At 51.6% G+C, this 26,726-nt stretch overlaps 1 protein-coding gene across 1 annotated transcript in view; it reads left to right on the plus strand.

The window, feature by feature from the left end:
- LOC146830285 (E3 ubiquitin-protein ligase TRIM39-like) overlaps positions 1-26,726 on the plus strand; it is a 199,185-nt gene that overhangs the window by 88,568 nt on the left and 83,891 nt on the right. The window contains exons 4-6 of the mRNA XM_085604474.1: positions 4,446-4,676; positions 14,306-14,328; positions 19,783-19,832. Of these exons, the coding sequence (XP_085460600.1) occupies positions 4,446-4,676; positions 14,306-14,328; positions 19,783-19,832 (304 nt within the window). The remainder of the gene's footprint in view (positions 1-4,445; positions 4,677-14,305; positions 14,329-19,782; positions 19,833-26,726) is intronic.

The raw sequence follows: 26,726 nt of genomic DNA on the forward strand, positions 1-26,726 counted from the left end.
CCACTCCGCCCGCGGAGTGTGTGGAGATTTGCCTCCTCCGCATTCCGCAGAGAACGCGGAGAAGGCAAATCCCTGCACACACTTTCAGCGGAGCGGTGTTTGCCAGCCCCCGCTTCCACCCCCTATATTACAATTACTTCTACTTGACTTAAAATGAAATTAAAACCACTTACCTGGCATGCGGCATCCCCAGGCTGCCCTCCTCCTCCTCGCTGTCCGGGTAATTCTTTGAGATGCCCATGCGCAAGAAATGTGCATGCACGATTGCACGCACATGCGCAGTTTTCTCAAAGAATTACCCGGAGGGCGAGGAAGAGGAGGAGGGCTGCCCGGGGACGCCGCATGCCAGGTAAGTGGTTTTAATTTCATTTTAAGTATTGTAGAAGTAATTCTAATATAGGGGGGATGGAGGAGGGTGGCATAGCGCAGCGGAGGTCCATGGAGTTTGTTCGCAACTCCGAGGACCTCCGTGTATCCCTACTACGCCCACTACGCCCGGGGTTCTTTTATTGTTTACTTCTTGAGTGCTGTGCCTGAGCACCCCTACACTACCTTCCTGAAAGGCCTGTGACTGCTCGCCCTCGCTACCCTGAGTGTCAAGTGTGAAGGGGTTATACTTGACCCACTTTGTAGAGCCATATTAGGGATATCCACGGGTCATCATTGGCAAAAGACCTCAAAACCCCGATGCCTGCTCCGTGGTACCCCCAATAAGGTCTGACAAGCAGTAAATCACATTGATAGCTGGCTCTGCCATGAAGATTCTCAGAGCTATGATTAGGGTCATTCGTTTGGTGGACCTCACTTTGAATATTCTGACTCAGTCCCCAACTAGTTGCACACTCTTTCCTAACATCTGGAATGAAATGTTGCAGTACATCTCTGTCCTGGGTGGAAAAGTATGCAAAGTTCTTTTGTGGCGGCAGTGACTGCAGACATCTCTATTCAGTGGAGTCTGTTCCTCTCCTGATGCTGGACGACATGCATGATTACTGGGCAGTGATGCTGCAGTCTTTGCCCCTGCCCAGTCGAAGGGAGGTTACAATTCATGATAAGGGTGGTGATGCCCACAACCTTACGTAAGCTGCAGCAGTGCCAGCACCATTCAAGATGAGATTGTGATGGGGTTGTTGTGCTTGTGGTCAGGGGGGATCGTGGCCATGAGATGGGATTCTTCTCTGGCTCAATCGCAAACTCCTACCCAAGCAGACACTACCCATATCCTGTGTGTTGCCGCAGTGAACACTCCGTGCAGATGCAGTTGCCTTCTGATGGTGCCAATCTTACACTTCTAACATTTTCATACCTAACAACTGAGGATATCCAAAACTTCTGAAGTTCTTCAGATGCATATTGGTGCTAGATGGCACAGAAAAATTGGTGCATTGGGGAATTCCAAGACACTCTGGCCTCAGGTTTTGGCAAAGCCACCTTCACCTGGGAAACATTTCCAGGACCTCGGACCTCACCTGTACTAAGGTGGTAATGACCTTGTCTTGTGTCACAGTGGTGATTTAAGGTTGTTTGGCATCCTTTGCATCCCCTCTCCTTGTGAAGCTGTCACTTTTGTCTTGCAAAGGCATCTCTAAAGCCTCTCCTGAGCAATTAGTCAAGTCACTCCTTCGAAGTGAGGTCAAGGCCACCCCTCCTGGCAGACTGGCCAAATCTTCCCCATGCAAGAGGGTTTGGCAGTAGGTACTCCAACCATAGTATTCTAAAGAATCTCCCAGTCATTACTTTGTGTTGCCCCTGGCTTCTAGTCACTGGATGTTAGTTTTCCAAGTTGCAGACAGACAGACGTATATTCCTACAGCTTAGTTCTGTGACTGGTTCTGAGCAGTTCTGTAATTCTGCATTTTTCAGACAGATTTTTCAAGCCATGGTCTTAGTCCCATAATTCATGTAATTAATCCTAATCTGTGTGAAAATGTTTGGCCAAGGTGGAAGCAGATGGTATGGTGCTAAGAGGAGACTGATGAGCTATACTGGAAAAGGGCTCAAGGAGGACCATAATAAATTGATATCCTCCTGCAGGTGGTGGTGTAAGGATAAAAGCAGCTGACACCCTGTGCTATGGTTCAGGAGGTCCAGGCTTAGATATAAAGGGTTTGGAATGCATTCATTTTCCTTGAGAGAAAATGTTGGCAAGCCAGAAAATACTGCGCGACATCCTTATTCATGGACGGCCACCAGGAGGATCTCTACCAACAAGAGAGCGGCAGTAGGTCCTGTGTGGCAGGCTGCAGCTGTGTCCTTACACACTCCCAAAACCCCTTCTGAAGTTCCTTGGAAGGAAGGATTAGAGGCTGGTGTTGGAAATACACATCTGGTCAATGATTCTGTTACGTTTTTAAGAACCTTGGGATCTAACTGAGAATGAGCGAGACGCACTTGTACAAATGTTTGTGCAGCACCAGCTATTTGATGGGGTTGAATGATTGCTTGAGCAAAGGTGATTGGATATCTGTGTGACAGCACGTCAGCAAGCGTGTTCTTGGACCGAGGAATATAAGTGACGAAGAAGACGTACTGGGCTACCAAGTGGCGACTGTTTTCACACTAAATTAGGGACACTCTCAAGGTTTCTATGATTGGTTTGAATCTCAAATGGTTTTGTATTCGGATTGAAGGATGTCTCCATTATGTGCAGATGGGTTTCACTGCAAGATGTTTTATACACCTGTGCAGTTCCGCTCACAGTCTTTTCGCAGGTAAGAAGGGTCGAAGGTTGGGCGTTAAAGTCCATCCTAATCCTGAGATTGTAAACCAGTTATCATTAGTCTATTTACTTCTAGTATCTTCCTGAAACGTGTCACTATCATCAGATTCAAGAGATCTATAATCAGATTCCTTATTTGAATCATCTCCTTTCTTGATTATCTTGCGTGGGAAGGGAAGTGGGGGGCTCTCTATCTTGGGTGATTCGGTTGATAGAAGATTTGCATTTTTTGTTAAGTAATAAAAGGACAAGGCAGTGAGCCTGCCTGGAAATACTTAAGGCAGGAGGACCGTCAGAACTATTTCCAATACCTTCCTCCCACCCCCAAAAATGCTTTTCTACCAAGACTAGATGCCCCCTCCATCAAAGTTAAAGCTGTCATTCGTTTTATGTAGTTCCTTCATACTATCACAGATATGATCAGTCAGTTCCACGGTACTTGGTGAGGTGTAGACTTGGGTGGACAGTGTACAGCACAGTGGGGGTCTGTGTGGGTGGGCAGTACACAGCTCAGTCAGGTCGGTGTGGGTGGGCAGTGTGTACCTCATTGGACGGCTGTGTGGTGGAATGTGCTGCTAATTAGGGCTGTGGGTGGGCACAGCACAACTCAGTGGAGGGATTGGTGTGTGGACAGTGCACTGCCCAATCCTGCTCTTTGTGGGTGAGCAGTGCACACCTCCGTGGGCAGATTAACTGGGGATTGGAGGGCTTGAGCAGAGCACAGCTCGGTGGGAGGTGGTGTGGGAGGAATGTACAGAGATCAGAGGTGAGCTGTCTGTGGGCCATGCACACCTCAATGCAGCAGGTGGTGTTTGGGGTCTGTGCGGGCAGGCAATACACACCCCAGTGGGGGTATGTGTGGGTGGGCGGCGCACAGCTCATTCGAGCTCTGATTGGGTGGCCAGTGCACAGCTCACTGTGGGGATTGCCTGGAGGTCTGTGTGAGGAGATAGTGCTGGGGTCAGTGTTGGGAGGTGGATTGGTAGTGTACAGAGAGGTGGCTGTGTGCAGCACACAGCTCTGGGGGTCAGTGTGAGTGGGCAATGCACAGCTTAGGGGTTGGTGGGTGAGCAGTTCACCTCTCAGTGACGGGCTGCGTGGGTGGACAGTGCACAGCTCAGCGAGGGGCTGTATCCAGAGCACATATAAATGTGTGTGCTGTGTGGGGGACTTTCCACAGGGGTTGTGTGGGTGGACAGTGCACAGCTCAGTGGTGGTGGATGTGTTGGTGGGAGGTGCCTGGTACAGCAGGGGATGACTGTGTGCAGTCAGGCAGGTAAACTGCCTTTGGCGGGTCTAATCTCCAGCCCCTGTGAGGTTTGTACTTTTTTCCGTATTTCCGTCTCTCCTGCTGACTGGTTCCTTTTAGCGGCAGAAAACTGCCACTAAAGCGGAAGCGGCGATAATGGGCTTGATAATATGCCGTAGAGAATTCCAATAGAAGTCCATGTTCTGGTGTCAACATGGGCTTTTATGGGAATTCTCTGTGGCATATTATAAAGCCCTTTCTGCCGCTAAACCGGCGATAATTTTAACGCCGTCCGTGATAATATGCCCCTCAGTTCTTGCTTGCTCTTAGTTTAGCATAACCTTTGCTCCTAAATATGGTATCAAGCCTAGTGCCAACACCCCCAACCACACCCCGCCTCGCCAGCCGGCACTATAAAGATGGCGGTGCTCATTGAAAGCTCCCAGAGGTTAATCACCATTTCTTTCATTCTGGCAGAACAAGGTGAGAGCTGAGAAGCGGAAAATAGCGTCTGAGATTGAAAAGCTGCACCAGCTCCTGAGAGATAAAGAGCAGTCGCTGTACAGGAGGCTCGAGGAGTTGGAGGAGAGAATTACCGTGGTAGAAAAAACAAATATCTCCAAATTGTCCAATCAAATCACCTCTATCAATTCCCTGATAACAGATCTAGAGAAGAGATCCAAGGAACCAGCATGGGACCTCCTGAAGGTGAGGCACCGCTGGTAAATACAAGACAGAGGTGCTACATTCATGTGGAGTGTGAGGTGTTGCATGTAAGTGGAGAACATGCGTGATCAACAGAGAGAGGTAATTCACACTGACCGCCTGTATTCTGACAACCCAACAAAATATACAGACGAGTTCAGCTAACGGCAGACCATTTTGTTCTGAGAGCCCGACGCAATGTACAGGCAGGTCCAGTATAGACTGACCCCCGTGCATACTGACAGCCCGACATGATATAAAGAATACGATAGATTCGCCCATTCAGAATGTCAGTCTATTCTGTGTCCTGGGACCTCTCTAAGAATGGCACAGACTGCTCTGTGTCACGTGATCCTGCTCAGTGTCAGGTGACCCTACTCAGGATGTCACATTCTCTGCTCTGCCGTTTGACACTTTTTAAGAATATCCTGTAGTACAGACTGTGCTGTCCTGTGACCCCGTTCAACATGTCATGGTCTCCGTGCTGTCTTATGTTGCCCCATTTACAATGCCTCAGATGGTGCTGGGCCATGTGACAATTCAGAATATCACACAGTGGGCCCTGCCAGCTGACCCCACCTGAAATATCTCCACCAGGGCGGCATAAATTAACCTATTGTACTGCATCATGTGAACCTACTCAGAATATTACAGACTGTGCATATGTGACCCCATCCAGAAAACCACAAGCTGCCCTGCGTCACATGACCCCAGTCAGAATATCACACTGCGCTGCGTCACATGACCCCAGTCAGAATATCACACTGCGCTGCGTCACATGACCCCATTCAGAATGTCACACTGCGCTGCATCACATGACCCCATTCAGAATATCACACTGTGCTGTATCACATGACCCCATTCAGAATGTCACACTGAGCTGCGTTGCGTGACCCCATTCAGAATATCACACTGCGCTGCGTCACATGACCCCATTCAGAATGTCACACTGCTCTGCGTCACATGACTCCATTCAGAATATCACACTACGCTGCGTCACATGACCCCATTCAGAATGTCACACTGCGCTGCGTCACATGACCCCATTCAGAATATCACACTGTGCTGTATCACATGACCCCATTCAGAATGTCACACTGAGCTGCGTTGCGTGACCCCATTCAGAATATCACACTGCGCTGCGTCACATGACCCCATTCAGAATGTCACACTGCGCTGCGTCACATGACCCCATTCAGAATGTCACACTGCGCTGCGTCACATGACCCCATTCAGAATATTACACTGTGCTGCGTCACATGACCCCATACAGAATATCACACTGCGCTGCGTCACATGACCCCATTCAGAATATCACACAGCGCTACGTCAAATGATCCCGTTCAGAATATCACACTGCGCTGCGTCACATGACCCCATTCAGAATATCACACTGCGCTGCGTCACATGACCCCATTCAGAATGTCACACTGCGCTGCGTCACATGACCCCATTCAGAATATCACACTGCGCTGCGTCACATGACCCCATTCAGAATATCACACTGCGCTGCGTCACAGGACCCCATTCAGAAAATCACACTGCGCTGCATCACATGACCCCATTCAGAAAACCACAAGCTGTACTGCGTCACATGACCCCATTCAGAATATCACACTGCGCTGCGTCACATGACCCCATTCAGAATATCACACTGCGCTGCGTCACATGACCCCATTCAGAATATCACACTGCGCTGCGTCACATGACCCCATTCAGAATATCACACTACGCTGCGTCACATGACCCCATTCAGAATGTCACACTGCGCTGCGTCACATGACCCCATTCAGAATATCACACTGTTCTGTATCACATGACCCCATTCAGAATATCACACTTCGCTGCGTCACATGACCCCATTCAGAATGTCACACTGCGCTGCGTCACATGACCCCATTCAGAATGTCACACTGCGCTGCGTCACATGACCCCATTCAGAATATCACACTGCGCTGCGTCACATGAACCCATTCAGAATATCACACTGCGCTGCGTCACATGTCCCCATTCAGAAAACCACAAGCTGTACTGCGTCACATGACCCCATTCAGAATATCACACTGCGCTGCGTCACATGACCCCATTCATTAAACCACAAGCTGTACTGCGTCACATGACCCCATTCAGAAAACCACAAGCTGTACTGCGTCACATGACCCCATTCAGAATATCACACTGCACTGCGTCACATGACCCCATTCAGAATATCACACTGCGCTGCGTCACATGACCCATTCAGAATATCACTCTGCACTGCGTCACATGACCCCATTCAGAATATCACACTGCGCTGCGTCACATGACCCCATTCAGAATATCACACTGCGCTGCGTCACATGACCCCATTCAGAATATCACACTGCGCTGCGTCACATGACTCCATTCAGAATATCACACTACGCTGCGTCACATGACCCCATTCAGAATGTCACACTGCGCTGCGTCACATGACCCCATTCAGAATATCACACTGTGCTGTATCACATGACCCCATTCAGAATGTCACACTGAGCTGCGTTGCGTGACCACATTCAGAATATCACACTGCGCTGCGTCACATGACCCCATTCAGAATATCACACTGCGCTACGTCAAATGATCCCATTCAGAATATCACACTGCGCTGCGTCACATGACCCCATTCAGAATGTCACACTGCGCTGCGTCACATGACCCCATTCAGAATATCACACTGCGCTGCGTCACATGACCCCATTCAGAATATCACACTGTGCTGCGTCACATGACCCCATTCAGAATATCACACTGCGCTGCGTCACATGACCCCATTCAGAAAACCACAAGCTGTACTGCGTCACATGACCCCATTCAGAAAACCACAAGCTGTACTGTGTCACATAACCCCATTCAGAATATCACACTGCGCTGCGTCACATGACCCCATTCAGAATTTCACACTGCGCTGCGTCACATGAACCCATTCAGAATATCACACTGCGCTGCGTCACATGACCCCATTCAGAATATCACACTGTGCTGCGTCACATGACCCCATTCAGAATATCACATTGCGCTGCGTCAGATGACCCCATTCAGAATATCACACTACGCTGCGTCACATGACCCCATTCAGAATGTCACACTGCGCTGCGTCACATGACCCCATTCAGAATATCACACTGTGCTGTATCACATGACCCCATTCAGAATGTCACACTGAGCTGCGTTGCGTGACCCCATTCAGAATATCATACTTCGCTGCGTCACATGACCCCATTCAGAATGTCACACTGCGCTGCGTCACATGACCCCATTCAGAATATCACACTGCGCTGCGTCACATGACCCCATTCAGAAAACCACAAGCTGTACTGCGTCAAATGACCCCATTCAGAATATCACACTGCGCTACGTCAAATGATCCCATTCAAAATATCACACTGCGCTGCGTCACATGACCCCATTCAGAATGTCACACTGCGCTGCGTCACATGACCCCATTCAGAATATCACACTGCGCTGCGTCACAAGACCCCATTCAGAATATCACACTGTGCTGCGTCACATGACCCCATTCAGAAAATCACACTGCGCTGCGTCACATGACCCCATTCAGAAAACCACAAGCTGTACTGCGTCACATGACCCCATTCAGAATATCACACTGCGCTGCGTCACATGACCCCATTCAGAATATCACACTGCGCTGCGTCACATGACCCCATTCAGAATATCACACTGCGCTGCGTCACATGACCCCATTCAGAATATCACACTACGCTGCGTCACATGACCCCATGCAGAATGTCATACTGCGCTGCGTCACATGTACCCATTCAGAATATCACACTGTGCTGTATCACATGACCCCATTCAGAATGTCACACTGAGCTGCGTTGCGTGACCCCATTCAGAATATCACACTTCGCTGCGTCACATGACCCCATTCAAAATGTCACACTGCGCTGCATCACATGACCCCATTCAGAATGTCACACTGCGCTGCATCACATGACCCCATTCAGAATATCACACTGCGCTGCGTCACATGAACCCATTCAGAATATCACACTGCGCTGCGTCACATGACCCCATTCAGAAAACCACAAGCTGTACTGCGTCACATGACCCCATTCAGAAAACCACAAGCTGTACTGCGTCACATGACCCCATTCAGAATATCACACTGCGCTGCGTCACATGACCCCATTCAGAATATCACACTGCGCTGCGTCACATGACCCCATTCAGAATATCACACTGCGCTGCGTCACATGACCCCATTCAGAATATCACACTACGCTGCGTCACATGACCCCATTCAGAATGTCACACTGCGCTGCGTCACATGACCCCTTTCAGAATATCACACTGTGCTGTATCACATGACCCCATTCAGAATGTCACACTGAGCTGCGTTGCGTGACCCCATTCAGAATATCACACTTCGCTGCGTCACATGACCCCATTCAGAATGTCACACTGCGCTGCGTCACATGACCCCTTTCAGAATATCACACTGTGCTGTATCACATGAACCCATTCAGAATGTCACACTGAGCTGCGTTGCGTGACCCCATTCAGAATATCACACTTCGCTGCGTCACATGACCCCATTCAGAATGTCACACTGCGCTGCGTCACATGACCCCATTCAGAATGTCACACTGCGCTGCGTCACATGACCCCATTCAGAATATCACACTGCGCTGCGTCACATGAACCCATTCAGAATATCACACTGCGCTGCGTCACATGACCCCATTCAGAAAACCACAAGCTGTACTGCGTCACATGACCCCATTCAGAATATCACACTGCGCTGCGTTACATGACCCCATTCATTAAACCACAAGCTGTACTGCGTCACATGACCCCATTCAGAAAACCACAAGCTGTACTGCGTCACATGACCCCATTCAGAATATCACACTGCACTGCGTCACATGACCCCATTCAGAATATCACACTGCGCTGCGTCACATGACCCATTCAGAATATCACTCTGCACTGCGTCACATGACCCCATTCAGAATATCACACTGCGCTGCGTCACATGACCCCATTCAGAATATCACACTGCGCTGCGTCACATGACTCCATTCAGCATATCACACTACGCTGCGTCACATGACCCCATTCAGAATGTCACACTGCGCTGCGTCACATAACCCCATTCAGAATATCACACTGTGCTGTATCACATGACCCCATTCAGAATGTCACACTGAGCTGCGTTGCGTGACCCCATTCAGAATATCACACTGCGCTGCGTCACATGACCCCATTCAGAATGTCACACTGCGCTGCGTCACATGACCCCATTCAGAATGTCACACTGCGCTGCGTCACATGACCCCATTCAGAATATCACACTGCGCTGCGTCACATGACCCCATTCAGAATATCACACTGCGCTGCGTCACATGACCCCATTCAGAATATCACACTGCGCTATGTCAAATGATCAGATTCAGAATATCACACTGCGCTGCGTCACATGACCCCATTCAGAATGTCACACTGCGCTGCGTCACATGACCCCATTTAGAATATCACACTGCGCTGCGTCACATGACCCCATTCAGAATATCACACTGTGCTGCGTCACATGACCCCATTCAGAATATCACACTGCGCTGCGTCACATGACCCCATTCAGAAAACCACAAGCTGTACTGCGTCACATGACCCCATTCAGAAAACCACAAGCTGTACTGTGTCACATGACCCCATTCAGAATATCACACTGCGCTGCGTCACATGACCCCATTCAGAATTTCACACTGCGCTGCGTCACATGAACCCATTCAGAATATCACACTGCGCTGCGTCACATGACCCCATTCAGAATATCACACTGTGCTGCGTCACATGACCCCATTCAGAATATCACACTGCGCTGCGTCAGATGACCCCATTCAGAATATCACACTACGCTGCGTCACATGACCCCATTCAGAATGTCACACTGCGCTGCGTCACATGACCCCATTCAGAATATCACACTGTGCTGCGTTGCGTGACCCCATTCAGAATATCACACTTCGCTGCGTCACATGACCCCATTCAGAATGTCACACTGCGCTGCGTCACATGACCCCATTCAGAATATCACACTGCGCTGCGTCACATGACCCCATTCAGAAAACCACAAGCTGTACTGCGTCACATGACCCCATTCAGAATATCACACTGCGCTACGTCAAATGATCCCATTCAGAATATCACACTGCGCTGCGTCACATGACCTCATTCAGAATGTCACACTGCGCTGCATCACATGACCCCATTCAGAATATCACACTGCGCTGCGTCACATGACCCCATTCAGAATATCACACTGTGCTGCGTCACATGACCCCATTCAGAAAATCACACTGCGCTGCGTCACATGACCCCATTCAGAAAACCACAAGCTGTACTGCGTCACATGACCCCATTCAGAATATCACACTGCGCTGCGTCACATGACCCCGTTCAGAATATCACACTGCACTGCGTCACATGACCCCATTCAGAATATCACACTGCGCTGCGTCACATGACCCCATTCAGAATATCACACTACGCTGCGTCACATGACCCCATTCAGAATGTCACACTGCGCTGCGTCACATGACCCCATTCAGAATATCACACTGTGCTGTATCACATGACCCCATTCAGAATGTCACACTGAGCTGCGTTGCGTGACCCCATTCAGAATATCACACTTCGCTGCGTCACATGACCCCATTCAGAATGTCACACTGCGCTGCGTCACATGACCCCATTCAGAATGTCACACTGCGCTGCGTCACATGACCCCATTCAGAATATCCCACTGCGCTGCGTCACATGACCCCATTCAGAATATCACACTGCGCTGCGTCACATGACCCCATTCAGAATATCACACTGCGCTACGTCAAATGATCCCATTCAGAATATCACACTGCGCTGCGTCACATGACCCCATTCAGAATGTCACACTGCGCTGCGTCACATGACCCCATTCAGAATATCACACTGCGCTGCGTCACATGACCCCATTCAGAATATCACACTGTGCTGCGTCACATGACCCCATTCAGAATATCACACTGCGCTGCGTCACATGACCCCATTCAGAAAACCACAAGCTGTACTGCGTCACATGACCCCATTCAGAATATCACACTGCGCTGCGTCACATGACCCCATTCAGAATTTCACACTGCGCTGCGTCACATGAACCCATTCAGAATATCACACTGCGCTGCGTCACATGACCCCATTCAGAATATCACACTGCGCTGCGTCACATGACCCCATTCAGAATATCACACTACGCTGCGTCACATAACCCCATTCAGAATGTCACACTGCGCTGCGTCACATGACCCCATTCAGAATATCACACTGCGCTGCATCACATGACCCCATTCAGAATGTCACACTGAGCTGCGTCGCGTGACCCCATTCAGAATATCACACTGCGCTGCATCACATGACCCCATTCAGAATATCACACTGCGCTACGTCAAATGATCCCATTCAGAATATCACACTGCGCTGCGTCACATGACCCCATTCAGAATATCACACTGCGCTGCGTCACATGACCCCATTCAGAATATCACACTGCGCGGCGTCACATGACCCCATTCAGAATATCACACTGCTTTGCGTCACATGACCCCATTCAGAAAACCACAAGCTGTACTGCGTCACATGACCCCATTCAGAAAACCACAAGCTGTACTGCGTCACATAACCCCATTCAGAATATCACACTGCGCTGCGTCACATGACCCCATTCAGAATATCACACTGCGCTGCATCACATGAGCCCATTCAGAAAACCACCAACTGCACTGCGTCACTTGACCCCATTCAGAATATCACACTGCACTGCGTCACATGACCCCATTCAGAATATCACACTGCGCTGCGTCACATGACCCCATTCAGAAAACCACAAGCTGTACTGCGTCACATGACCCCATTCAGAATATCACACTGAGCTGCGTCACATGACCCCATTCAGAAAACCACAAGCTGTACTGCGTCACATCACCCCATTCAGAATATCACACTGCACTGCGTCACATGACCCCATTCAGAATATCACACTGTGCTGTGTTGTGTGACCTCATTCAGAATGTGGTAATACATTATTTTTCATTGTTAAAAACCTCCCCAACAGTTTAACGATGAACATCCTTAAAGCAGTATAAAATGAATATACATTTTAACTCTGTTCCTAAACTAAAATATCGTGATGTTAACACGTGCAATACATTTCTAATTAATGCTGTTATCGATAGAGCTTATTAGAATAGAGTGAGCACTGGTTCCATTCATTGACTGGTTGAACCTCTGAATATAATTCCTGCAGTGTGTGCAGTTTCGGTCAATCCTGCAAGCACCGTCCCACCCAGGGCTGGCTTTAGGGCAGTGCGACTGGTGCGGCCGCACTGGGCGCTGACCTGTGGAGGGGGCTCTGTGACCTCAAGGGGGGTGCTCTGTTTAACAATATCTTATGATTGGAGAGATGAGGGCCACTTTTGCAGGTGGTAGTGAGAGAATCTGAGGAGGCGGTCCTGGGGTGTAGGGGTGCCAAAAGGGTTTGCTCCACCAGGCGCAACCCAGGGCCGGACTGGCCGTAGCGGGCACCGGGCAATCCCCCGGTGCGCCGCACGGGTGGGGGCCGGTTTTGGGCCCCTGGGGGCCGTTTTTGTTACAGGGCAGTTTTTGCAGCATAGCATGCAGTCCGGCCCTGGCGCCACCAGTGCTAAAGTCGGCCCTGGTCCCACCTTTCTTTATTTACACTTAACGGCAAACCATGTGTGCGCAGATGAAAAATGAAGTCTCTCGTAGAAGGGTCACACTGTGAAATATGGTTGCAAACAAGAGGTTTCATGCTGTTCAATAAGGTTCAGTGCTGTTTATCCAAACTGGAATTAAGCCCCGGTGCTGCTGGTCTAAAATATTTCCTAGGCTAACTTACATTGGTCCATTCATTTCATAATTTGTTCTTCAAACTGAAACAATTCTGAGCAAAGTCTAATGTTTTACATAGAACATTATTTAATGACTGAGTCTGTTCCAGTTCTAGTGTGACCAATTTTCGACTGTATTAAGAGCCTCTGGTTTTGAACAAAAACACCCTGGTACAGGAGATAACAGTGCTTTTTAATGAGTACTGGTTACACCCAGTTGTAGTGTTGCAGCTTGTTTGAGTACAGGTGTACAGTTAATTCCATATAAGAGCGTTAGGAGTATGTTGGCGGGGTATACCTTGAGCATGGACACTCGTTGTTTCTCAGGTTTATCTCCAATTATTTCTAGTGATGCGAGGGTTTGAGCAGCTGTGCCCCCTGATCTCAGGACCGAGAGACCATAATACATGACGCATTCAGAATATATCGGCCTGTGCTCCATCTGCCCTCACTCAGAACTTATAAGTTCTGCTGTCTTGTGGGCCCATTTTGGATATCACAAACTGTGCCGTGTCACGTGACCCCATTCAGATTACCACAGACTCTGTGTGTTGAGGGGTGAAGTCTGCACTCTAGTGTCTCTACGGGTGAGATACTTCCATATGTTTAAGTGAACTTGAATTTACAACTTATATTTTACCTAAACTGCTGCTAGAATGTTAAATCTGTCATTGAAACTGATGTCCTTCTTCTGTTTTGCAGGATGTGAGAAGCACCCTGGGCAGGTAAGGTTGGTTTATTGTCCTCCTCTCAGTGTGTAAGGAGCAGGTCTGGCTGCAGTGTGGAAATGTCAGCACTGAACTCACACAAACCCACTCTGCTGCCAGAGCAATGCTACATTATACAATTATTATATGTGCATCACCTCTCATAATTACTCTCCCGCCTTCCAAACAGTGTTGAGACCCCTGGCTTGTTCTCAAAACATCCACAGATTTTGAAAACTATTTTTCATTCTATGAAACTTTAGTTGGTTCTCAAAAAATGACCTTGAGACTCCTCAAACTCCCAGTCTTATGAAAATACCGCCTAAGACCAAGGAAACGTGCTTGTGTCCACAACAAGCTTTTTTTTCCACATAAACCACTTCTCCAGAAACCCACAGTGCTCCAGACCTCCTTTAATACTTTCAGATGCCACTACGTGTCCTGTTTCGGTTGTAGAGGGCTACAGCCCTGCCCTAGTGTAAGGAACGTACATAAGTTGTTGTTTGTGCGTATCTGACCTCGAGTGGCCCCGGGACTCAGAGTTAAATTACCAATAATAATAAAAGTGTCAACATTTTTATTAGCAGCAAAATGAAAACAACTAATTCAGAGATAGTGACGTGTATAGTAGAGATGTTTACTTCAGTTGTTCAAACTGAGGCAAAGTTCTGCAGTTGCTGACTTATTACAATACTATGATACATTTATTATTCAGGCTTACAATTTCACATTCAGAGGTTTATGCACAATGGTGCATTCCTCTCAGATGCTTTATGTGCAGAAGGCTGTGCTGGCACACTTTCGCCCGCTTGGGAAAAGTTTTAGAGAAGTTATTAAAAGTGAAAGCAAACCTCTACTCTTATGGTGATATGTTCACCCATCAGGTGTGTAATGCACCGCCCCTCAGGCCATCAGTTTCAGTACCAGTGAGGGCATTAAAAGAAAAAAGGTTATCCAACGGAAGTGGTTGGATTGCAGAAAAAAGAGACAACCTACCATGGGCATGGGTTATGTCATTATAATTCAGTGTCAAAAAGATGCAAATGAAGGAATGGCACTTGAAGATTTTGCCCTGGGCTAGTGAAAGCCACAGTTGAATTAAGATGTCATGCATGCACTGGAACACCAAGCACCGAAAGGGTCTTGTACCGGTCTCTGAGTCAAAATATCATATATGTGTCCAAAATGCAGGTAGATCCAAAAGCCATTCTTTAAAAAGTATACATTATAGTTTCTGCATTGTTCTGCTCATTGTCTCAGATTTCGTTCCATTCATATTACCCTGAATTCTTATTCAATGCGTACTTACTTTTAATTGTATTCATTCTTTAGTAAGTTCTCTCCAGTCCTCAGACGTCACCTCCATTCCTCATAAACCTCGCTCTGTTACTCAGATCCGCTCCTAGTCCTAAGAAGCTGTTCTTTGGCCCTCGTTGACTTCCCTTCAGTCCACAGCATCCTCAGGGGTCAACATTAAATGAGTCTTCGGGACTTTAGACAGTGTTCCAGTTCCTCCCTTCTGACAGCAGAGACAGGAGAGGGAGAGACAGAGACTGAAATATTAAGAAAGAGAGAGGAAGTGAAAACAGGAGGAGACATAGGCTGATGAACAGGAAAGGAATTATGAGGAGGAGGAGGGAGAAATGCAGAGGGTGTGAAGAAGAGGCGAGCGGAACAGGCACAGGCAGGAACTGGAGAGAGGAGTATCTGCTTTTTTCTGTTTGACTTCCGGACCGGTCCTGGAATAAATATCCAGTACTCCAGGAGAAAGCAATATGATACCTAACAAAGGGGCTGCTTCTCCGATACTGTACAGAATGGCACCGGGGAGCAGTTCCCAACAACATGAAATAGAAGATAAGTTGGGAATCCCTCTTTGGGAGGTGTTGGAAGCAGCCATTTAGAAGTAGTTAACCCAAAGGTCAGGTCCTGCCCTCGAAATGAGATGTTCACAAACCCAATTTGCAGCAGGGTCCAAAGGGATGTCCCTCATAGCCTCCAAGGTGCAGGACCTCAATGGGTCTAAGGTGCAGCGCTTGATAACTTCCGTGTTGCAGAACTTCAGTGAGTCCAAGGTGCAGGACCTCAATGGGTCTAAGGTGCAGCGCTTGATAACTTCCGTGGTGCAGAACTTCAGTGAGTCCAAGGTGCAGGACCTCAATGGGTCTAAGGTGCATCGCTTGATAACTTCCGTGGTGCAGAACTTCAGTGAGTCCAAGGTGCAGGACCTCAATGGGTCTAAGGTGCAGCGCTTGATAACTTCCGTGGTGCAGAACTTCAGTGAGTCCAAGGTGCACCTCAATGGGTCTAAGGTGCAGCGCTTGATAACTTCCGTGGTGCAGAACTTCAGTGAGTCCAAGGTGCAGGACCTCAATGGGTCTAAGGTGCAGCGCTTGATAACTTCCGTGGTGCAGAACTTCAGTGAGTCCAAGGTGCAGGACCTCAATGGGTCTAAGGTGCAGCGCTTGATAACTTCCGTGGTGCAGAACTTCAGTGAGTCCAAGGTGCAGGACCTCAATGGGTCTAAGGTGCAGCGCTTGATAACTTCCGTGGTGCAGAACTTCAGTGAGTCCAAGGTGCAGGACCTCAATGGGTCTAAGGTGCAGCGCTTGATAACTTCCCTGGTGCAGAACTTCAGTGAGTCCAAGGTGCAGGACCTCAATGGGTCTAAGGTGCAGCGCTTGATAACTTCCGTGGTGCAGAACTTCAGTGAGTCCAAGGTGCAGGACCTCAATGGGTCTAAGGTGCATCGCTTGATAACTTCCGTGGTGCAGAACTTCAGTGAGTCCAAGGTGCAGGACCTCAATGGGTCTAAGGTGCAGCGCTTGATAACTTCCGTGGTGCAGAACTTCAGTGAGTCCAATGTGCAGGACCTCAATGGGTCTAAGGTGCAGCGCTTGATAACTTCCGTGGTGCAGAACTTCAGTGAGTCCAAGGTGCAGGACCTCAATGGGTCTAAGGTGCAGCGCTTGATAACTTCCGTGGTGCAGAACTTCAGTGAGTCCAAGGTGCAGGACCTCAATGGGTCTAAGGTGCAGCGCTTGATAACTTCCGTGGTGCAGAACTTCAGTGAGTCCAAGGTGCAGGACCTCAATGGGTCTAAGGTGCATCGCTTGATATCTTCCGTGGTGCAGAACTTCAGTGAGTCCAAGGTGCAGGACCTCAATGGGTCTAAGGTGCAGCGCTTGATAACTTCCGTGTTGCAGAACTTCAGTGAGTCCAAGGTGCAGGACCTCAATGGGTCTAAGGTGCAGCGCTTGATAACTTCCGTGGTGCAGAACTTCAGTGAGTCCAAGGTGCAGGACCTCAATGGATCTAAGGTGCATCGCTTGATAACTTCCGTGGTGCAGAACTTCAGTGAGTCCAAGGTGCAGGACCTCAATGGGTCTAAGGTGCAGCGCTTGATAACTTCCGTGGTGCAGAACTTCAGTGAGTCCAAGGTGCAGGACCTCAATGGGTCTAAGGTGCAGCGCTTGATAACTTCCGTGTTGCAGAACTTCAGTGAGTCCAAGGTGCAGGACCTCAATGGGTCTAAGGTGCAGCGCTTGATAACTTCCGTGGTGCAGAACTTCAGTGAGTGCAAGGTGCAGGACCTCAATGGGTCTAAGGTGCAGCGCTTGATAACTTCCATGGTGCAGAACTTCAGTGAGTCCAAGGTGCAGGACCTCAATGGGTCTAAGGTGCAGCGCTTGATAACTTCCGTGGTGCAGAACTTCAGTGAGTCCAAGGTGCAGGACCTCAATGGGTCTAAGGTGCATCGCTTGATAACTTCCGTGGTGCAGAACTTCAGTGAGTCCAAGGTGCAGGACCTCAATGGGTCTAAGGTGCAGTGCTTGATAAATTCCGTGGTGCAGGACTTCAGTGAGTCCAAGGTGCAGGACCTCAGAGCCTCTAAGGTGCATGAGCTTACAGACTCCAAGGTACAGGGCTTGATAAATTCCGGGGTGCAGAACTTTAGTGAGTTCAGTGTGCAGGGACCCAGTGACTCAAAGGTACAGCGAACTAGAGAATCAATGTGCAGATTCCCAGAGACTTTAAGATGCAGGACTTACGTGAGTCCAGTGTTTCGCTTTTTTGGGATCTCAAGGTACAGGCTTCCAGTTAATCCAAGTTGCAGGGATTCAGAGATTCCAAGCTACAGGAATCCAGAAACTCCAAAGTGTAGAAGTACAGAGATTCCAAGGTCAGGGACTCCAAAGATTTCAAGATACAGGATCTCTGGCATTTGAAAGTGCAGGGAGTTTAGAGATTCGAAGGCAGAGGGATCCAGAGATTCCACAGTGCACGATTTCAAGGATCCCAAGGTGGAGCAGCTCAATGGTTCAAAAATGAAAGGCTGAGGCTCTCACAGACAGGGCGCAGGAGGCAGGATTCCACATATACATATATTCAGCACTGTTGACATAATCACATGTTGGACGTCCAAGAGAAAGAGGGACAAAGCGCGAGAGAGCGAGGGAGAACAATACAGGCAGGAGCGGGAGATCCTGAGAGTGAAAGAGGCAGTGAGATAGAGTGTACGTGTTTGATATATCTGCCTTTGACATCCCAAGAACTGGCAGAGAAACAGACTAACTAAGAGTGATAGTGAGAGGGAGAGAATGTGTGTGCGTGTGTGTGCGTGTGTGTGCGTGTGTGTGCACAGTGACAAGCATTCTTCAGTTACAGAGAAGCAAAGAGAGAATGAGGGAGATACAGATGCTCAGAGAGTGATAGAAAGAGTGTGAGTGTAGTAACACATTCTTCACAATGATGTTTGTGCTGTTACAGTCACAAAGATAGAGAGAAAACGGGGGAAGGAGAGAGAGAGAAAAAAAGAAGTGTGAGAAGTGTGGCATATAGAGTGAGTGAGAGTGTTTGCGTTTGCAGTAACAAGGAATGTTCACAGTTACCTTTGGGATCCCTGGAGCTCTCTGAAAGAGAGGGAGTTAGGAAGAGACACTCATAGAGGCAGAGAGAGAGACAGAGAAACACAAAGGGATGTGAAGAGGAAGAGAGAGTGTCACAGGTAGTCAGATAAATAGACAGGAGCAGATATATATATATATATAGAGAGAGAGCGGTTGTGTGTGTGGGTAGCTGTGTTTTTCACTGTTTCCTCAGAGATCCCGAAGCTTGTGTTATCAGGTGCTAATCCCTGCGAGGTTCGGAGCAGAGGGGCGTTCCGAGTGGAAGGGGTAGTTTGCACACTTTTGAAACCCCTAGAGCTGCTGTTGTGTGTGTGCGCCTATAGTAGTGAACACTGTGCGCTGTCCTGCAGGAGCTCCTGTGAATACTTCAGTAGCAGCTTCCCCCTTCCCCCGCCCCCAGCGCCTTGAGACCCTCGCGGGTATATAGTGCGCTTTACAAATGCCATGATTGATTGATTGATTGATTTTTATTTCTAATAGCAGGATGTATATGCTGTTCCTTTTCAGACCCTGTAGCCTCTGAGTGTTCTGTGACTCTAAGATGATTTATGTATCCTTTCAGTTGTGAGGAGGTGAAGTTTCAGGATCCAGAGCAGGTCACCAAATATAAAGGTAGGTGAACTGGAGCCGAATGTTGTTGAGCCCACACTGAGACCTTCGGCGCGTCCACAGTCTACAACTGGGCCAGTGGCGTAATGAAACTTGAGGGGGCCCCCCTGCAAAGCACATGGACGGGGCCCCCCCTCCCGCGGCGGCACGGCCCACCATCTACCACTTTGACCTACCGCCCAGAAATCGAGCATATTTTGATTTTAAACCTCCAACATTTAAATGAAATGCCTCCATATTGTCTTTCTCTAAGTTCCAATGAGAAAGTGGGAAACACTCTCAACATGCAAGCTAAGACTTTGTATCAATACTGTCAAAAGCAGATTATTTAACTGAGGCAGCAATCAGAACAATGCCAAGGAGCGATCCTATTGTCTCAGGAACTGCCTATGGCTGAAGAACAAAGAACAACTATGAAGGGTCTGAAATAGAATTGACAATACCTTGTAACTTTGAAAGACCAACCCAAACCTGCAATTCCTTAAAAACTCGACTGACAATATACATGAGAAGTACACAAGCTACAACTCAGTATCCTGCGAAAGTCAAGAGAAATAGACTGGTGAATTATCTGCATGCCACACACTAGCGACTGTCAAGGGTTGTGCATGATAATAATGTGAACTGAGGAAGCAATTTCAATCATAATGTCTTTGTTAGTAAGCACTGCAAAACAGGCAGGCAAACAAGCCTGAGGAAGAAAACTGTTTGGATGCTTCAGAACATTGATGCAGATGTTTGGCTGTTCTAATTTATCATTTCTGTAGTGTAAACAATGCTAAATATACCATATCAGCAAGTACCTAATGACAATCTGTTGGACAGGCCTCACAGACGGCTCGCGCCCTCCCCGCTCGACAAGGCCAGGACTCCGGGCCACCTGGCATAACCCCGCGACCAGCACCTGTACCCTGTCCCCCGACGGACCCTCTGCCCTCGGACCCCTACTCATCACGGGGTCCAGCCCCACCGGCTTTCCCGGCCGGGTCAAGCCGCCATCTTGGACCCTGTACCACGCGGCCGCCTGGCCTCCCCTCGACCCTAACCCCGGGCCTGGCCGGCCCCGACATCCCGGCACCACTATCCACCCAGGAGGTGAGCGGACCACTTGGCAGGTCAATGGGAGACCGAAGTGTCAAGGGCTCTCCCCCGCCAGGTGCCGATCGCTCCCAGCTCCTCCGGGCACTGGCTCCACCCCCTGCTGGGTGTCTGGACACCTTCATCCCGGACCCTCCGACCTCCAAGTGCGAGGGTCCGGACATCAAAGGGCACCAGCCCTATAACTGAGGCAGCTCCGGAGCAGGAAGGCAGTTGTATCCTGGAGTCGAGAGACACCGAGTGAACTCAACCCTGACGGTCTACTGGCGCTGCCGTAGCCCGCTCTTGTGAACCATCGTCCTGCCTGCTGGCGCTGCCGCGGCCTTCTGCAACCTTCATCTTCCTGGGACCTGCTGGCGCTGCCGCGGCCCGTTGTACCGACCATCCTCACCGGGACCTGCTGGCGCTGCCGCGGCCCTCTGCAACCTTCATCTTCCTGGGACCTGCTGGCGCTGCCGCGGCCCGTTGTAACGACCATCCTCACCGGGACCTGCTGGCGCTGCCGCGGACCGTTCATCTTCCAGGGACCTGCTGGCGCTGCCGCGGCCCTCTGCAACCTTCATCTTCCTGGGACCTGCTGGCGCTGCCGCGGCCCGTTGTAACGACCATCCTCACCGGGACCTGCTGGCGCTGCCGCGGACCGTTCATCTTCCAGGGACCTGCTGGCGCTGCCGCGGCCCGTTGTATCGACCCTCCGCACCGGGACCTGCTGGCGCTGCCGCGGCCCATACCACCTAACCACCACGCTCGAGGATTGTGAGCTCATCACCATCTCATCCGAATTACCTGATTGGTAAATAGACTGTCCCGCTACCCCCTTCCCTACCTTACGAGACTCTAATCGAGGGGACCCCTGAGTCCAGACCTCCTTGTACCATTTTTACCGTACCTTAAATAAGTGCCTATAAAGATCACTGAACCTTATCCGTGTGTGATATCTGTCTGTGGGGGGGAAGTTACTTGTCTGTACGATCGCTGGAGACGGCTCTCCCCGGAGACCTCTCCTCCTGACCCCGGCCGACCCTCCCGGTCCATCTACCTTTTCTAACATTGGTGGCCAGCGGCGCGATCCGAATCAACGCGTAATCGTACAGAGAGTAGCTCACCCCACGACAAAGCACGATGTCGACCAAAGATAGCAGCTCCACCGAGAAGTTCCAAATGGAGAAACTAGAGGAGTACAACCACCGCGAACTGAGACAATTTTGCATAGAACTTGGCATTGCTACCACTGGCCTGAGTACCAAGGATGACCTAAAGCACGCCCTTGAGTCGTGGACAGAAACGGGGGTCGCAAGACCCTCCGACCAAAACAGCGTTACACCAGAGGGGAACGCCACGACTCCCGAGGAACGGGGAACGGGCCTCTCACCGGAGGAAATACGAGAAAGAGACAGAGTCAGACTGCACGAATTAGAGATGGCACGACTCAAGATGGATGGGGAGCTCAAGTTGGCGGAACAGAAACTCAACCTCGAGCATATGCGGATTCGAGAGGAGCGAGAAGAAAAACAGAGACAGAGAGAGCTGGAAGAGAAAAAGATAACGCTCGAGCACGAGCGCCAATTGGCAGAGATAGAACTGCGCAAACAGCATAAGGACTTGGGGGTGCCTGAAAGACCACACACCCCGGGACCAACTGAGAAAAAAGTTCACATCCCCAAGGATGTGGTCCGCGAGTATGTCCGAGAAGACGACATACAACAATGGTTTAAGGCCTATGAGATCGCAATGACCTCCCACCGGATCGACCGGAGTGATTGGGGAGCCGGACTTTGGGGGAGATTTATCAACGAGGGTCGCGATGCCCTGCTGCAGCTCCCCGATCACCAAATGTCGTCCTACGACCACATGAAGGCTGCCCTCCTCACCCGCTACGGCCTCACGCCCGAGATGTACCGCCAGAGGTTCAGGGATTGCACCCGGATCCCAGGTACCACTTGGGTGGAATACGTGAACTATTTCAGCCGGGCCTTCGAGGGTTGGATCAAGGGAAGTCAGGTCACCACCTACGAACAGCTCTTCAACCTCATGGTATGGGAACACCTGTCAAACAACTGCTTCGTCGAGCTCCGGCAGCACCTACTCGACAGTAAGCTGACTGACCCCCGGCAGCTCGCCGCCGAAGCTGACCGGTGGGAGAGCACCCGAGTGGGCCGGAAAGGGCCGCACGACCAGAACAGAAGCAACCAAGGCCAGCACCGTCCTCGAGGAGGAGGAGGCCAGGGGCGGGGGAGAGACGCCTTGCCAGCAACAACCGTGGCCAGCACCCCGCCGCCGGCCGGCCGGGGCAACCCCCCGTTGCGGCCTGGGTACCGAGCCAACGTCACGTGCCACAGATGCCAGCGACTAGGCCACTACGCCAACGATCCGAACTGCCCGCTGAACCAAACGCCCAAACCCCGCCAGGTAGCTGCCGCTGCCCTGGGAGAGGAGCAGTCGTTGGAGGGTCCCGAGGAGTGTGAGCCGGACCAGCAAGGGTGGGAACCGGCCGCCATGGTCCTGGCATGCTTAGGGGGAAGAGACATGGTTCCGCGGGCTCCCCTACCCGCCAACACCAGGAAATACGGTCAGTGGGTGACCATTAATGGACAGAGAGCTGAGGCCTTGCGCGACACCGGTGCCAGCGTGACGGCCGTCCGCTGTCACCTGGTGAAGCCCGAGCAGATCTTGCCGAACATTCTCTGCCCCGTCCGCTCGGCAGATAACTCTGAAAGCATGTGCAAGATGGCCTGCGTCCCGTTTGAATGGGGAGGGGTCTCCGGCCTACTGAAAGTGACGGTCCGGGACGATGCCCCCGTGGACTGCCTCCTGGGGAATGACCTCGAGAGTTCCCCGTGGGCCACCGTCGAGAGAAGAGAGCACCTGGGGATGCTGGGCCTCCCGGACTGGGCCTGCATAACCACCCGATCCATGGCCGGCCGGGCCGCCCCCCGATCAGAAGAAACCGAATGGCCGGCACCTCCGCCCCCGGTTGCCCCCGTAGAGGACAACGGCGAGGCCGACCTCCCAGACCCGGCCCCCGAAGAAAACGCGCAACCCCAGGACCTTCCGGATCTGGCTCAGTGGCGGCAAGAAGGGGGGCCCACCCAAGAACAGTTCCGCCAGGAGCAAAAGACCTGTCCCTCCCTCGAGGGACTTCGCCAACAAGCCAGCACCCAAGCCGCCGGGGACACCACCGGAACCCACTGGGTCTACTGGGATAACGACCTGCTCTACAGCGAGCAAAGAATCGCCGAGCTGGGGGCCAGTCGAGTTCTGGTGGTACCGCTCCGCTTCCGAGACTTTCTACTCAACCTAGCCCACGATGTCCCCCTGGCTGGGCACCTGGGCCAAGATAAAACGTACAGTCGACTGGTGACCCACTTTTTCTGGCCAAAAATGAGGAATGACGTCCTGAACCACTGCCGATCGTGCCCCACATGCCAAGCAAGCGGGAAGAGTGGCCGGAAGCTTAAGGCCCCTCTACAACCCTTCCCGGTGGTCACCACCCCGTTCGAGAGGGTGGGGATAGACATTGTGGGGCCGCTGGACCCTCGCACGGCACAAGGACACAGGTTCATCTTGGTACTAGTGGACCATGCCACCCGCTATCCCGAGGCGGTGCCCCTACGGACCGTGACCGCTCCAGTGGTTGGCCGGGCCCTGATGGGGATCTTCTCCCGGGTAGGCTTCCCCCGAGAAGTCGTCAGCGACCGAGGTACGAACTTCATATCGAAGTACATGAAGTCCCTCTGGCAACAATGTGGGGTCACCCCCTGGTGTTTGCACGACGTAGACACCGGGGACAGTCCCCCTGTCCGGCACCGGGCCTACCGCGTACCAGATCGGGTACGGGCCTGCATACAGGAGGAAGTGGCCAAGATGCTCACGATCGGGGTCATCGAGCCCTCGGACAGTCCCTGGGCCAGCCCGGTCGTACTAGTCCCCAAAGCCGCTGCCCCCGGCACCGCACCTGAACTGAGATTCTGCGTCGACTACCGGGGCTTGAACGCTGTCACCCGGACCGACGCTCATCCCATCCCCCGAGCAGACGAGCTGATCGACCGGCTGGGGGCCGCCCGCTACCTTAGTATCTTCGACCTAACGGCGGGCTACTGGCAAATCGGCCTCACACCCAAGGCTCAGGAACGGTCGGCCTTCTCCACCCCCGATGGCCACTATCAATTTAAGGTCATGCCCTTTGGCATGAAGAATGCCCCCGCCACGTTCCAACGCCTTGTGAACCAGGTCTTGACGGGGCTTGAAGAATTCAGCGCTGCCTACCTGGACGATATCGCTGTGTACAGCCGCCACTGGTCCGACCACCTCCGTCACCTCCAGGAGGTCCTACAAGCCCTCCAGCGGGCCGGCCTCACCATTAAGGCCGGCAAGTGCCAGATTGGCCAAGGGTCTGTGACCTACCTTGGGCACCAAGTGGGGAGCGGGCTGGTGGCCCCCCTACAACTTAAGATTGCTGCCATCCAGGCCTGGCAGCCCCCCGTCACCCAGACCGAGGTCCGAGCCTTCTTGGGGCTCACCGGCTACTACCGGCGGTTCGTGAAGGAATACGGCAGCATTGTTGGGCCCCTCACGGGTCTCACATCCAAGAACCAGCCAAAGCGGGTCAATTGGACTCCGGACTGTCAAGCGGCCTTCGAGGAGCTGAAGGCCGCCCTGTGCACCGCCCCGGTGCTCCAGGCCCCCGATTACAGTCGGGAGTTTGTGGTGCAGACCGACGCCTCCGACCACGGCATCGGAGCCGTCCTCTCTCAGTTGAACCCCGAAGGTCAGGACCAGCCGGTGGCCTTCATCAGTCGACGTCTCCTGGCCCGAGAACAGCGTTGGAGCACCATCGAGAGGGAAGCCTTCGCAGTGGTGTGGGCCCTCAAAAAGCTCCGGCCCTATCTCTTCGGTACCCACTTCCGGGTACAGACCGACCATCGACCCCTGCAATGGCTGATGCAGATGCGGGGGGAGAACCCAAAACTCTTGCGCTGGTCCATTTCCCTGCAGGGAATGGACTTCACTGTGGAGCACCGACCGGGCCGAGACCACGCCAACGCGGATGGCCTGTCCCGCTTTTTCCGCCTCGACGAAGAGAGTCCCCAAGGGTATGGGTGACTCTCCCCGCCTTCAGCTGGGGGGGACGCATGTTGGACAGGCCTCACAGACGGCTCGCGCCCTCCCCGCTCGACAAGGCCAGGACTCCGGGCCACCTGGCATAACCCCGCGACCAGCACCTGTACCCTGTCCCCCGACGGACCCTCTGCCCTCGGACCCCTACTCATCACGGGGTCCAGCCCCACCGGCTTTCCCGGCCGGGTCAAGCCGCCATCTTGGACCCTGTACCACGCGGCCGCCTGGCCTCCCCTCGACCCTAACCCCGGGCCTGGCCGGCCCCGACATCCCGGCACCACTATCCACCCAGGAGGTGAGCGGACCACTTGGCAGGTCAATGGGAGACCGAAGTGTCAAGGGCTCTCCCCCGCCAGGTGCCGATCGCTCCCAGCTCCTCCGGGCACTGGCTCCACCCCCTGCTGGGTGTCTGGACACCTTCATCCCGGACCCTCCGACCTCCAAGTGCGAGGGTCCGGACATCAAAGGGCACCAGCCCTATAACTGAGGCAGCTCCGGAGCAGGAAGGCAGTTGTATCCTGGAGTCGAGAGACACCGAGTGAACTCAACCCTGACGGTCTACTGGCGCTGCCGTAGCCCGCTCTTGTGAACCATCGTCCTGCCTGCTGGCGCTGCCGCGGCCTTCTGCAACCTTCATCTTCCTGGGACCTGCTGGCGCTGCCGCGGCCCGTTGTACCGACC

The sequence above is a fragment of the Triturus cristatus genome, chromosome 5_1 (genome assembly GCF_964204655.1).
Source record: "Triturus cristatus chromosome 5_1, aTriCri1.1, whole genome shotgun sequence".
Classification (NCBI taxonomy): domain Eukaryota; kingdom Metazoa; phylum Chordata; class Amphibia; order Caudata; family Salamandridae; genus Triturus; species Triturus cristatus.